The sequence below is a fragment of the Vipera berus genome, assembly GCF_964194415.1.
Source record: "Vipera berus genome assembly, chromosome: 1".
Classification (NCBI taxonomy): Eukaryota; Metazoa; Chordata; class Lepidosauria; order Squamata; family Viperidae; genus Vipera; species Vipera berus.
Genome location: NC_138202.1, coordinates 67,765,377 through 67,780,631, shown reverse-complemented (window position 1 = coordinate 67,780,631; position 15,255 = coordinate 67,765,377). Strand labels below are relative to the sequence as shown.

The 15,255-nt window shown below is 40.1% G+C and overlaps 1 protein-coding gene across 1 annotated transcript in view; it reads left to right on the top strand.

The window, feature by feature from the left end:
• LTK (leukocyte receptor tyrosine kinase) overlaps positions 1-15,255 on the top strand; it is a gene marked incomplete at both ends in the record, with an annotated part of 140,197 nt that overhangs the window by 115,566 nt on the left and 9,376 nt on the right. The window contains 4 exons of the mRNA XM_081341750.1: positions 6,121-6,250; positions 10,330-10,427; positions 14,621-14,713; positions 15,043-15,144. Of these exons, the coding sequence (XP_081197876.1) occupies positions 6,121-6,250; positions 10,330-10,427; positions 14,621-14,713; positions 15,043-15,144 (423 nt within the window). The remainder of the gene's footprint in view (positions 1-6,120; positions 6,251-10,329; positions 10,428-14,620; positions 14,714-15,042; positions 15,145-15,255) is intronic.

The following is a 15,255-nucleotide window of genomic DNA, read 5'->3' as shown; positions in this document are numbered from 1 at the left end:
CTTCCCAATTCCTGGTTGTCTCATATCCAAATATTATCTATATGTGACTTTGCTTACCTTTTCAAAGTCAGATACATATTCTCCACCTAGGGAGTGTTATTTCTGTGGCTCTTATGGTGTGAAGGAAGAGTCAGAAAATGGGGTATAACCACTACTATTTGCAGATCTCCTGACTGGGAATTGTTGGATCTATAGACCAACATATCTTCAGGTTCTGGCTATAGTACGTATTTCCAATTAAAATTGTATAATAGCTTTAAAAAAGAGAGGTGCTTCAGCATCCCAGGAGAACCCAAAGACTGAGTTGACTCTTCATGACAGGCAGTTTCAACAGTGTATTACACACACACACACACACACACACACAAACACATTTTTTAATAGAAATGAGACACACCTTAGGAAAATTTTCAGCAGGTTTCTGCACATCAGAAAAGTACCTTGATTTATAGCTAGGAGTTGATCAGCTGTAATTGCTATCTGCCTCTCCCTAAATGCTTGGCATGAAAAACATTCCTAGCGCCATTTGTAAGAGATTGCTTCCCTCTTCAGCTCCAGCAAGTGGCTGAGGCCCAATCAGACATGACTGCATCCCTCCCAAACTCAAGGACTTCTGAGTACGCGCCCATGCATGTTTGCATTTTTTAAACATCTGTCCACTGGATACTTTCAAATATGTTCTTATGGTTGGCTCTTTCCACCAGTCAAGAAAATGCGATATTACCCAGTGAAGTGACAATGGAATATTTCTTTAATTATTCCATGCTGAGAAAATGTAGTGTATGTTATTAAAAAAAAATATTACTTTTTAAAGTTCCCGAGTTTGAAGTACAAATCCCTAAGCCTAGAATATACAGGTTGCATTTATTGAACACAGCCCATGCCAGCTGCAAGGAGGGGAAGCTTCAGAAATCACAGCCAAAACAGGATTGGACAATGAAATTCCTCCTTATATTTTTTCCTTTGTTTTTCTCAGGAGTCTTTTCCCAAAATGTTTCTGACTGTGTCTTTGTCAGCCTGTGTTTTCTTTTCCCCTCTTCACCATCACTCCAAATAACCCTGGTGTATTTCTAGAAGGAATATCTAAGAGCACTTCTAGACAGCTGGTTTCATGTGCCATCCTGCAGTCCACAAAGTACCCCAGAATAAACTTGATCTGTCCCCATAACCCTTCTTAACACTGCTTCATGAATGAAGGTCTGAGGGTTGATATCTTAACAGTTTACTGCACCAAAAGGTGAGCTGCGTGATTATGTTAGCAAGAAAAACTTTCCTGAAAGCCTCCTCAGTGTGGGCTGGACCTAATGAGGAGGGAAGTTCTGCCAGATGGCTAGAGTGGTGGGTTTAGTAGGCTGCTAGAACCTGATCTATAGGATGGCTGGGGGATTTCTGCTTTTGCCTTACTGATAAGACCCTACCCATCCCTGCAGCGCCTGCCCGATCCACGAGAGTGAGATGATGGAGATTGACACAGCAAGCTGACTGTCGGGAAGTAAAAGTATGACTTCAGTCATGCTCTGTCCTCTCAGATCCCCCATGTAACAAGCTTACACACTGCTCTGGGGGCGGCAGAAGGATACTCTCCCATCAACAAGCATTTTTCCTCTGTGCAACCTGCCAAAGTTTTGCACAGAGGATATAGGAAGGAAGAGTAAACATTACTTCAAAGGGTCATAAGACCAGGCATCCAGTTTGTCAGCTCCTACCCACTGTGGATGACTGCAGGGGATGGAGTGTGTCTTATAGGAGCTGAGCAGATCCCACTTGGTATTGCATTGTCAGGTCAATTGCAGCTGAATCACTATACAGTACATCCTGCAGATCGGAAGGCTCCATTTTCAGAAAAAAACACATTAGCTAAGGATTGGAGATGAGAAAAAGCTGCATGATATGGAGGTGTCCTTCAAGAACTTCAAACTGAAATTGGAGAGATTGTGGACAAGCCCTAAGAGGAAATTCAGCCAACTCTAAGACCTCTGCAACCATTTGCTAAACTATAGTCTCCTGAAATCCTTTTTGGCTAAGTCCTTCAGTTAAAGACACAATTATTTTTGACCCTGGAAAGGGTCGAAAGTCACCCTGTAGAGGCGGCAAGCAAGGAGGGGACTCTCGTTGATCTCAGGGGGGTAGCAGCCCTCCCGTTTGATTTGAGGAAGCTCTCCAAACCAGTGGGGGAAAGACTGGCTGCATTCGTGTAGCCAGTCCGAAGTTGCTGACAATGGAAGTCAACAAGCACTACCAAGCAACTTTACAGCAACGTAGATGAAACTGGGTGAGACCTGATCCTTTCTTTATGATTTTAAGACCTCTTCCTGAAATTCTGCCCAAAGCACTCCCCCCAATGAAAGAGGGAAAGGAAATTTCCACCCCATTCCCTCAGAAAAGAAAAGCGGCGAATTAATTACTTGGGGAAAATGGTGAAACCTATAAGACTTATTTGGAATTAATATATACATACAGGTTGAAAATTTGTGGGCTAAAAGTGTTTTTAAGACCTTTTTAAAAAAAAGACTTGAAAAGTTTACAATATAAGTTTTGGATCTAAAAACTGGAAAGAAGCGTTGATGACATCTACTGGTGAATTATGGCACTACAACTTATTTATGCTTAAAAGAAACCTGGCTTGAAGTCGAGAACTATATAAAACTTTGTCTGGCCTTCGAAGCTTTTACTATTGAGAATTGCAGCTGAGAAAAAAGGAACAGGCTTGGGGACTGCTTATCTGTGTGGCAGAGTTGATAACAAATATTCTAAATTTGGCCTGTCTGAATTTTGAACATAAATACTGACTTTCAGAACTATATTGTAGATTTATTTTCTTGTAGAAGAAACATATGGAACACTTTGGATTATAAATCTTGATTGTTAAACAACCTTCAATGGTTCTTTTTTTCCCCTCTGGATAGAAAGGATATATTTCTTACTGGACAGAAAAATTTGAATTTACTTATATCTGCTTAGGGGAGATTCAGGAATGGATGGTTGGATAAATCTATAAAGGCTACTTACAAAAAAAATGGATGTTTCATACTCAGCTTTAAATAGTAAAACACTGTCTAACATCTGTTCCCAGTAGCCTTAACTTGCCATATCACCAAGAAATTACTGATGAAATATGGAAAGAAATTCTCTCCATGTTGAAATTAATACAAAAAACAATTATTTTAGCTTGTGAGCAGGTTAAAAATAATGCAAAGGCAATAAAAGAACAATTTTCTAATTTAAATCTACAAACTCAAAAAACAACTACAGACAAGGAACAAGCAACCCAGAAAATAGAAGGAGAACTAGAGAGTGCTCACAAACATTTAGAATCTAAAGGAAGAAACTAATGACCAGAGTCAGATAAATGAAAACTCAGAAGACACAATGATAATATTGGAAACGAAAAAGACATTTTATAAACCAACATCAGAACATACTGGATGACAAGGAAGGAGAGCTAATGGAATGGAAGATAAAGTCGTTAAGACAACTGTGGGGAACTGGAGAAGGAGGGAGATGGTTTAATGAATATCAACAGGCTAGCTCTTCCAAAAACACTTTAACCCTTGTTTCAAATAATATACAGAATAAGAACTATTTGATGATCCAAAAGCACTGACTTGAAAAGTTAATTGGCAAAGAAAGAAAGCTAGAGTAATATTGAAGGAAACAGAAGATTTAACCTATTAGAGAGGATGCTATATTATTAATTAGAGGTTTGAATATGGTTAAGAATAGATTGTTAGAAATAGAAGTATTATTATAACTAGATAGTTAGGATTTGTAATCAGAATATTATATCTTGGTATGAAAAGGGAAATAAGAATATGTTAAGAACTTTGAATAAGGGATGCTTTTGGTTGCCCAAATATAACTTGTTTTGAAATTATAAATGATTGGATATTTTGAACATGGATGGGAAATTAAAATTGAAAAAAGGGAAAATAGGATATGAATTAAATAAGTGGAAATTGAGTACAAATGCAATTAAGATATCCTTTGGCTAGAAAAGATATTTTAAACTGTTATTATTGATATTATTAGAAAATTTTAACAAATGTTGATATGCAATTGTATGTTTACTAACAATAAGAATTGTATTTGCTTAGTGTGTAAAAATGGTTATTACCAGAAGAAGAGAGGATGTGCTGGCGGGTGTAATATTGGACTTAGTTGGAAGAAGCTTATATGTACCACAGAATCACTAATGGACTCAGTCATCATGTTGTCTATTGAGCACTTGTTTGTGAAAATAGAAAATTAATAAAACATTTATTAAAAAAATTCAAATATTAGTAAATAACCAATAAAACAGTTCAGCTATGTCACAATTCTAATTATTGATAAATATATGAGATTTTTATATATTCATGGACATCCTTTCAGTTGGGTAACTATTGCCTCTTTGTAGGAGAGAACTTCAAAAAATAATTTAATCCTTTTGGAACAAGAAGCAGGGAGAATTGTTTTGATTAATTATAAATTATACTTTAATTATTTAAAGAATTGAATTATAAGTATTTATGTTTCAAGCCTCAGTTGAGGGATGTATGTTTTTACTTTTTACAACATAGGAAAAGTATTTAAGGCTCTCCACACCCAGAATTCATAAGAATCCTGGTCTGAAGGCCAAAACAAACAAAACATTAAATACATTGATTGTCCAAACAGCAATAATGAGTTGGTTGCCCAGAACCGTCTGTTTATGTGTGCCATTTAATGTCATGAAATGACTGTTTTGCCATGGATAAGTTAAATATACTGTAGCCAATGTGGTTTCATCTGCAAATTTATTTACACAGAAGGAAAAGGCTTTAAAATTTATTTTAAACTTTGGTTGAATTTCAAAGAGTGTTAAGTCCTGTTCTTTCCTCAGTGGTATTATTTCTCTACAAGAGGTTTACTAGCAATTTAACACTGTGGATTGTAATGAGAGACCAAATCATATCAACAGTTCATGCCTTATGTACTGACATCAGCATTTCTTCACTGGGAAACCTAATTATACATATGTACAGATGGCATCCATCTTGGAATCATTATTTTTAAGAATGTGATGATACAAACATTTTCCATCTAAGTATGGAAAGCATATCTGCTTTTTCCTGTTATCAACTGCAATCCTGGGGATACGGGAAGCTGGGGTGGGCTAACAAGGTATCAGCATCATGGCAATTGGGAGAAGCTTAAATCTAGTCCTTTTGGCAGAGATTGTTCCATTTCAATTTCAACAGCATTATTTTTGGAGTCTCATTTATTTATCATATTCATAGCAACAGTTTCTTTGATACATCTAAGTGATTTACATGGTAATCATCCCTCATTTTATCCCCATAGTAACCTTGAGAGGGAAAGTGAACTGAGAGAAAATGGGATTGGCCCAAAGTCAACCAATGAGTTCCATGGTTGAAGAGGGTTTAATCCGAGTCTCCCTGGTCCAAATAACATAACTGCTGTGCCATTCTGCAATGAGGAATGAGATTGCTTTTTAGCTAAGTTATACTCTCAAGCACATAGATAAGATCAGTCACATATTTTTGCACCTAATAATTACCATATGTTCTCCCGTTTGCCATTTTAAAGACAGGGAAGGTACTATGGAGAGAGAAGTTTCCATAATAGTTTAGAACAGGTTCAGGCTATATTTTTGCACCAAGCAGTTGTCTACATTTTCCTTGTCACTGAACGGCATAGAGGACATGCCAAGGATGTAGAATGGCCCAGCTGCAACCTGAGTCTGCTTTTTGGAAAACTAGGATTTTATTTTAGTAAAATAAGTGTCCAAAGTTTATCACAGCTTTAGTGCTCCCATTTGACTGGTTATGTTTCTGGAAACAGTCAAGACTTCTATTGCCATAATTTGTTGCCAGATTTTAAGAATGGAGTGTTGGTGAACTCCATGGATTACAAGAAAAAAGCTGGAAAATTTAACATATGCAAGAATCAATGTTCTACTCAAAATTAACCCTCTTATATAATTAATCATTGTCTATAAGCCTTCTGGGTCTAAAATCATTCACTGTATAGAGTTACAATTAATCAGAATTTAATGAGATATTAAATTAGTTGCTATCAAAGACCAATATTATTTTTTCCCCTCCTCTGCTTTGCTGCTGTGTGGTGGCTAATCTGAAGTAAGTTCAGTCACCAGAATATAGTGCAATGCATTGGGGTGAGCCTGCAAACGTTGCCTCGTTTTATCCTTTTGGAGCTGATGACTGGAGGAGATATGAAGAGCTTCCTACGGCAGAATCGGCCTCGGGAGGTGAGTCAGTTCTTCCTTTTCCCAACCTTCTCCTGCTCTGGCATCCAATGAGCTGTCGAAACAGGAATTATTTTCACACTATTGCACAGCTTGAATAAAGGAGCTGCCATATATGCAGGTTTAGTGATCATTTGCAGTTATGATGGTGATGAAAAAGTAACTTTATGACCAATCTTTACATTTTCACACTTCGTAGGTCTGTAAAGCAAAAGAAAGCTGATGTAAGATGATAAGCATAGTCATTGTTTCTGTTATCTCTTCGGTTCTTTCGGCATTAAGCGAGACGAGGTGTTGAAACAGCAAACAAGTTTATTAACTCAGAACAGAAGCAAGCTAATAGCTGCTGCTCAGCTATTTATACAGTTGGCCTCTAGGCAGAACCAATAGGTTTAAAGTAGCAGTTTCCCACCCAAAACCTCATTATCAGCCTGGAGACAGCAAGTCTGGCTCAGTACAGCAACCGTTACATAACACAGACAAAAGTTGGTCAGACATTAAATAAGTGATCAGACATTAAGCAAATGATTTTACACAGAAAAATGGCCAATACATTACAGTTTCACTTAGTGACAGTTTCATTTAACAATGAAGTTGCCAGTCCCAGTTGTGGTCATTTAACAAGTACTGCCTGTACTCATGGATAAGTCAAGAATTTTAGTTACCAGAATACATCCCAATAAAGGAGAATATTTGTAACTCAGGGTTGAAATGAGGGGTCCCTGGTGCTTTCTGAGCTTGGTTGTTTTCTTGCAGATGTTTCATTACCCAAATGAGGCAACATCCTCAGTACTAGACCACTGCACTGACTAGCACTGATGATGTTACCTAGTTTGGATAATGAAATGTCTGCAAGAAAATCACCAAGCTCAGAGAGCACCAGGAATCCCTCAGAATTCACCCCCAACATTGAGTTCATTTTAGCCACAGATGGGATTATCTGCAAGTATGTAAGGTATTTATGCATGTATTATAAAGACCTGGTTGAGTCTGGAAGTGTGGGTTGCCCTTTCTAACCAGGTTTCAAGTGTGGTCAGGCAAACTGAGATTTCAGAGCAGGGATTAAAAATGTACTTCAGTTTTACATTTGTCTTTTTATTTATTTATTTGTAAAGTTTATTAGCCACCTATCTTGCTGCACAGTGATTCTTTAGTGCTTGCATCCTTCACTCTCTTAGGTATAAAGATTGATATACTGTTCTGTTATTTTAAAAAAAATAAAAGATTTTATATAGATAATAAGAACTACATTCAAAGAAAGAAGAAAGAAAAACATTGGTAAAGTAAATGTGAGGAAAAGAATAGAATAGAAAAGGTAGAAAAAAGAAAAAGAATATAAAAACCAGGAAACATGAAGTATATATATATGTGTGTGTGTGTGGCTTCCTATCCTCCTTGGCAGTTATACACAAAACTCTAATCAAACCATTTTGTCCAACATTTCCTCATATTTTCCTTCTCTCTATAACCTATTTTTTTCTAATCATCAAGAAGATTGCCATGTTGTTCTAAAATTATCTCTTGCCATGGGTTGGCATGCTGCACAATCCTAGCTGACTTTCTACATGTATAACAAACTTTGTGGGATTGGCATTAGACCCTCTGAGCCAGAAAAGAGAAACTTCAAAAGTCACATTTCCCTCTTACTTGAAACACACACCCCAGGATATTGGTGTATAATAAGCATGTAGTGCTTCAGAAAAAATAACAGAAGAGATGTTTATTTTATTTTTTTCTGGAAAGCGCCATCTTTCTTGACGTGAGCTGGCAGGGCCGAAGGCATAGTGAGAAGAGAGTAAGAGAGACAGCTTTCCCCCTTTTAATTTGGTTCCGTTCCCTCTCTTTTTATTCATTCCTTCAAATGGGAGAGAAACAAACTATGCTTCCATCTGAAAGGGACATCAATTCTGAGCTGAAATAGATCGCTGTACCTGACATTTGTAAGCAAGGTCAATGTTTCCCTAACTCTCTTCAATTTCTGAAGCAGGAGAGGTTGACACTTCAAAAAGGTCCTGGGCACAATTATTTATTTATTTATTTATTTATTTAATTCAATTTAGATACCGCCTTTTTCCCGAAGGACTCAGGGCAGTTTACAGGGCAAAATTAAAACAATACAATATAAAAATTAAAATAAAGTTAAATCAATAGCCCCAAAATTTAAAATTAGAATTTAAAAACCTTAAAACCCCTCAGTCCAGGCCAGCTAACTCAAAAAGCCAGGTTTTTAGGTCCCAGCGAAACGAACGAAGGTCAGGGGCAATCCGGAGTTCTGTTGGCAGTTGATTCCATAGGGTAGGCGCACCCACAGAGAACGCCCTCCCCCTGGGGATCGCCTGTCGGCAATCCTTGACCAGTGGGACCCTGAGGAGGCCCTCCCTGTGGGAGCACACAGGACGATGGGAAGTTGATGCTGGCAGCAGGTGCTCTCTGAGATAATCTGGACCCATGCCATTTAGGGCTTTATAGGTCATCACCAGCACCTTGAATCTCACACGGGCAACTGGAAGCCAATGCAGCTCGCGGAAAAGAGGTGTTACACGGGAGTATCGGGAGACTCCCATCACAACTCACGCGGCTGCATTCTGCACCAGCTGAAGCCTCCGTGTGGTCCTCAAGGGCAGCCCCATGTAGAGAGCATTGCAGTAGTCTATCCGGGAGGTCACGAGTGCATGAGTGACTGTGCGTAGGGCATCTCGGTCCAGATAGGGCTGCAACTGGCGCACCAGGTGAACCTGGGCAAAAGCCCCCCTGGCCACGGCTCCTATATGATCTTCCAAACTGAGCCGTGAGTCCTGGAGGACACCCAAGTTGTGGGCCCTATCAACGGGGGATAACACCTCACCCCCCATAGTTAGCGATGGAAAAGACTGGTTAATCTGAGATGCCGGTATGCACAGCCACTCAGTCTTGGCGGGATTGAGTCGAAGCCTGTTTCTCCCCATCCAAACCCGGACTGCCTCCAGGCAACGGGACATCACGTCGAGGGCATCACTTGGTTGGTTTGGGGTGGAAAGAAAAAGCTGGGTATCATCAGCATACTGATGATACCCCACCCCGAAACCACGAATGAGCTCACCCAGCGGCTTCATATAGATGTTGAACAAGAGGGGAGAGAGGACCGACTCCTGAGGAACTCCACAAACGAGAGGCCTCGGGGCAGACCTCTGCCCTCCCGTCAACACCGACTGCAAGCGGCCCAGGAGGTAGGAGGAGAACCACTGTAAAACAGTGCCTCCCACTCCCAACCCCCTGAGATGCTGCAGTAGGATACCATGGTTGATGGTATCAAAAGCCGCTGAGAGGTCTAATAGGACTAGGACAGAGGAACAACCCCTGTCCCGAGCCCAGCAGAGATCATTCACCAGCGCGACCAATGCCGTCTCCGTGCTGTACCCAGGCCTAAAGCCCGATTGGTACGGGTCAAGATAATCAGTTTCCTCCAGGAACAGAGGAAGCTGATGCGCCACCACGCTCTCAACAACCTTCGCAAGAAAGTGAAGGTTGGAGACCGGACGATAGTTGTTCAAAATAGCCGGGTCCAGGGCAGGCTTCTTGAGGAGGGGCCTCACCACCGCCTCCTTCAAGGCGGCAGGGAAGGTACCCTCCCTCAAAGAAGCAGTTATTACTGCCTGGAACCAGCCTCATGTCTCCTCCCGAGCTGCATACACAAGCCAGGAGGGGCACGGGTCCAATAAACACGTGGTGGAACTCAGTCTCCTCATGATCCTGTCCACCTCATCCGGGGTCACAGGATCGAATTAAACAATGTAAATAGTTCTTTATCTCACTTCCACTCTTGATTGGCAAGTGGTCCTCATTTAGTGACCACAACTGGGACTGGCAACTCAGTCATTAAACAAAGGTGGTAGCTAAATTGAAACTGCAATTGTGCTTAAGTTCTTACTTCAACTTACTTTTGCTTTAAATTTATGAATTCAAGGATTGGTTGTGAAATTAACTGGCTCAATGATCATTGTAACTGTGAATGGTTACTAAATGAGGCAGTTGCTAAACAAGGACCTTCTGAATTTAATTTTCTTTGCCTTCCTCTTTCTCTCTCATAATGGCATGCCGTACAGAATCAGCCATCTGCTTTAACGATGCTGGACTTGCTCAATATTGCCAGGGACATTGCTTGCGGTTGCAAATATCTTGAGGAGAACCACTTCATTCACCGGTAAGTAAAGTTCTTTCACATAATGATTGAGACGTGCTTTTTCCTTTGTTGGGTTCCCATGGATATCTTTCTTGAAAACAAATCAGTGGTCCTGCATAAGGTTACATTGCCCAAGTTGTGTCACTTGAAAAAAAAATCTTTTGCTTCCAATTTCTTATGACAGAACTATGGAAACTTGTGATTAGAGCAGACATGTCAAACACAAGGCCCGGGGGCCAGATCCGGCCCACGAAGTGGTTTCATGTGGCCCGCAAAGCCATCCTGGAAACAGTGAGGGAACGGCCCCCACTCCCTTGGCCCTGGCCCAGAGACCCTCCTTCTGCCAGAGACCCTCAGATCTGTCCCACTCCTGACCAGGCCCCCATAGGCACCCTTGATGCGAACAATGTAGAGTTGGCCACACCCACACAGTAGGCCATATGCACTTTAGCCACTCCCACCCAGGCCACACCCACCCGGCCCCCTGAGGGCAACCGCAATGCTGATGCGGCCCTCAATGAAATTGAATTTGACACCCCTGGATTAGAGCATTTGCTGATCGTGCTGCTATTGTGCTGTTTCACTCAGGAATTCCTTCATTAGTAATCGCCCAGTGCCTTCCTACACTTCATCTGTCTTTTCCCTTTTTCTTTTACACAAGCATCCAGAAGGACAGTAAGACGGAATAGCTGTTTACTGTGTACTAATATTGGGATGAGTACTTTTGGAGACATCCAAAGTGTTTCTGGCAGATCTGCTTCAAAACAGATAAAAACTTTGTTCCATGGAACAAGTTATGACTTGAAGAATCATGAATTTCTAAAAATCTCAAGCAGAATTCTCATTGAAACTAACAGCAGCTACCTGTGGTGGCCTTGCTCAGTGCTCTTTTAAGTAACTTATGTAATCACAGTGTGATCTATATGTCTTTATTTACTGTCAAAGAGCAATATTTAAAAATATAATAATACAACATATCTAATATAAAATAATGATGTAACGTAAATTATACAAAATAATAAACTAAAACTTATGTCAAAAAGCCAAATACAGTCTTTATACTTTCATTTTTTGTATGAAATATATAAAATTAGAATATTGTGCACAAGTTCATTTATTTCAGTAATGCAACTTAAAAGGGGAAACTAATATATGAGATAGACTCATTACATGCAAAGCAAGATAGTTCAAGCCGTGATTTGTCATAATTGTGATGATTATGGCGTACAGCTCATGAAAACCCCAAATCCACAATCTCAGAAAATTAGAATATTACATGCAATCAATAAAACAAGGAGTGTACATAGAACAATATCGGACCTCTGAAAAGTATAAGCATGCATATGTACTCAGTACTTGGTTTGGGCCCCTTTCGCAGCAATTACTGCCTCAATGCAGCGTGGCATGGAAGCTATCAGCCTATGGCACTGCTGAGGTGTTATGGAAGACCAGGATGCTTCAATAGCGGCCTTCAGCTCTTCTGCATTGTTCGGTCTCATGTCTCTCATCTTTCTCTTGGCAATGCCCCATAGATTCTCTATGGGGTTCAGGTCAGGCGAGTTTGCTGGCCAATCAAGCACAGTAATCCCACGGTCATTGAACCAGGTTTTGGTGCTTTTGGCAGTGTGGGCAGGTGCCAAGTCCTACTGGAAAATGAAGTCAGCATCCCCATAAAGCTCGTCTGCGAAAGGAAGCATGAAGTGCTCCAAAATCTCCTGGTAGACGGCTGCGTTGACCCTGGACCTAATGAAGCACAGTGGACCAACACCAGCAAATGACATGGCTCCCCAAATCAACACAGACTGTGGAAACTTCACACTGGACTTCAAGCATCTTACAGTGTGTGCCTCTCCATTCTTCCTCCAGACTCTGGGTCCTCGGTTTCCAAATGAGATGCAAAAGTTGCTCTCATCAGAAAAGAGGACTTTGGACCACTGAGCAACAGACCAGGTCTGTTTTTCTTTAGCCCAGGTAAGACGCTTCTGACGTTGTTTGTTGTTCAGGAGCGGCTTGACAAGAGGAATACGACATTTGAAGCCCATGTCCAGGATCCGTCTGTGTGTGGTGGCTCTTGATGCACTGACTCCAGCCTCAGTCCACTCCTTGTGAAAGTCCCCAACACTTTTGAATGGCCTTTTCCTGACAATCCTCTCCAGGCTGCGGTCATCCCTGCTGCTTGTGCACCTTTTTCTTCCACACTTTTCCCTTCCACATAACTTTCTATTAATGTGCTTTGATACAGCACTTGGGGAACATCCAACTTCTTTTGCAATTACCTTTTGAGGCTTTCCCTCCTTATGGAGGGTGTCAATGATGGTTTTCTGCACAACTGTCAGGTCAGCAGTCTTCCCCATGATTGTGATTCCTACTGAACCAGACTGAGAGACCATTTAAAGGCTCAGGAACCCTTTGCAGGTGTTATGGCTTAATTAGCTGATTAGAGTGGGACACTTTGAGCCTAGAATATTGCATCTTTTCACAATATTCTAATTTTCTGAGATTGTGGATTTGGGGTTTTCATGAGCTGTACGCCATAATCATCACAATTGTGACAAATCACGGCTTGAACTATCTTGCTTTGCATGTAATGAGTCTATCTCACATATTAGTTTCCCCTTTTAAGTTGCATTACTGAAATAAATGAACTTTTGCACGATATTCTAATTTTTCGAATTTCACCTGTAAAATTTCACCTGTATATATATATGCTATCTTATCTGCTATATATCTGCTAGATGCTACCTTCAATCTTCCAGATTTCCACTAGATGGCAGTGTTGACCAAGTTGGCATCTCTCCCTTCCACAAAGCTAAGCAGAATTGGATTTAGTACAAGGCAAACCGCTTTCATATTACTGCTGAGAAAATTTAGCAGTGATATGGAAGGGAAGTGTTTTAATGTGACATCTGAAGGAAATTACTAGCTATCCGCAATGTACAAAGTGTGAGCCACATCCCAGTAATGCAGCTATAAAGAGGTTGTCTATAAATATGATAAAGGTAGTAATACTGAATTGACTACACTCCTGTATTTGGAGATGACAGATTTTTGCAATGTGGGGCCTTATAGAAAATTTTTCCCTCCCAAAACTTACAACTAGCAAGGCATGTTTAGAAATATTGTTAGACTATACTTGGTGTCCTTCTTCAGTGTTCTGTATGTTGGATGGGGCTGACATGTGTTGGAATTTCATGGTATCTGGAGGAATACATGTTACCCATCTCTGCTTTAAATTATAAAATCTGTATTGGCCATGTTTTGACTGATTTATCACAGGATGGCAAAGAAGGTCCAAGCTTTTCTCTCCATTACCTGAGGCATCTGTCATAAGCAGGGGGTCAGACTTGTAATGAAATGAAGCAATTTCATATTAATCCTGTTTTCCTTCCTTCCAATTTCCTTTGCAATATAGCTTTAGAAAATGAGCATTTGTCAAGCTTTTTTAAAAAACAAAAATGCTCACAGTATTTGCTATTAATACTGACAGTTTTGAGATTATAATTATTGGGATTAGGTGAGTAGATCACCCATGGGGGGGTGAATAAAGATTCTGAATTATTCAGCAGTTTTTAAAAATGTTCTTAAAGCAGTGACTAAAGTATATCTGAGCAACTGCAAAATTTGTTTAATGAGGGGTATATATATCTCTTGAAAGCTAAAAGTGAGTCTTCAAAACTGAGTTCCACAGTCGACTGAAAATCTTCAGAAACATTTTGCATACAGTATTTCTGGCATCTAGTAATTTCCTTCAGATGTCACATTAAAAGTACTTCTCTTGGATCCAGCTGAACACCATGTACCAATAAAGGAGAATATTTGTAGCTCAGGATTGAAATGAAGGATCCTTGCTACTCTCTGAGCTTGGTTGTTTCTGGAAGACATTTAATTACCAAACTCAACAGCATGTCGTTTTCTCAGCAACAACATGGAAATGATTTTCCTTGTACTAAGTCCAATCCTGCTTAACTTTTTGGCATCAGGAAGAATGGATGTATTGCTGAGACTAGTCACATTGCAAACTATATTTCTATGGTGGATTTTGCACCCTATGAAACAGGCTTTTCAGGGGAAACAGTATTTGACTGTTTGAATGTAATAAGGCGTTAGGAGAACAATAGAGCCAGTCATTCTTGTAAAAAGTGAGCAATTATCTAATTCTGAAGTCTTTTAAAATCACTAACTTCCACCTTGTACACTTGTGACTTTTTTTTAAGGGATATAGCTGCAAGGAATTGCCTTTTGACTTGTTCTGGTCCTGGGCGAGTAGCCAAAATCGGTGACTTTGGAATGGCCCGAGATATCTACAGGTAAGGAGAAGGGAAGAGAGATCACTAAAAGTTGACCTCAGTGTGAAGAAAACATATCCATGTCTAAAAATATTGAATTGAGAGAGCAATCCACAGCACTTTTACTTGATTATGCAGCAGTGGAGACATTATCTATGGAACAATCCATGGAATAAGAAGGAAGGTAGAATGATGGGTGATTTATTTATTGATGCTACTGAATGTTTAATTTTAGGAATAGATGTTCGGACTTACATGTGTGAAATGCAGACTTGCAGAGAACATGCAGGGAAGAAAGAGTGGATCTTTTTGTTCCCTTACAAAGCCCCTTCTTTTTCTTACTTGGCCAGGGCAAGCTATTATCGCAAAGGTGGGCGAGCCATGCTTCCGGTCAAGTGGATGCCTCCAGAAGCTTTCTTGGAGGGCATCTTCACTTCCAAGACAGACACCTGGTAAATAACTTTGTTTTAAACTTGGCCTGTGTAATTGGCTTCATAACTGCTGAGAAGTCCATTTAAAGCATTCAGGAGACTTATTCCCAAGTAACTGCAGATAGGACTAGA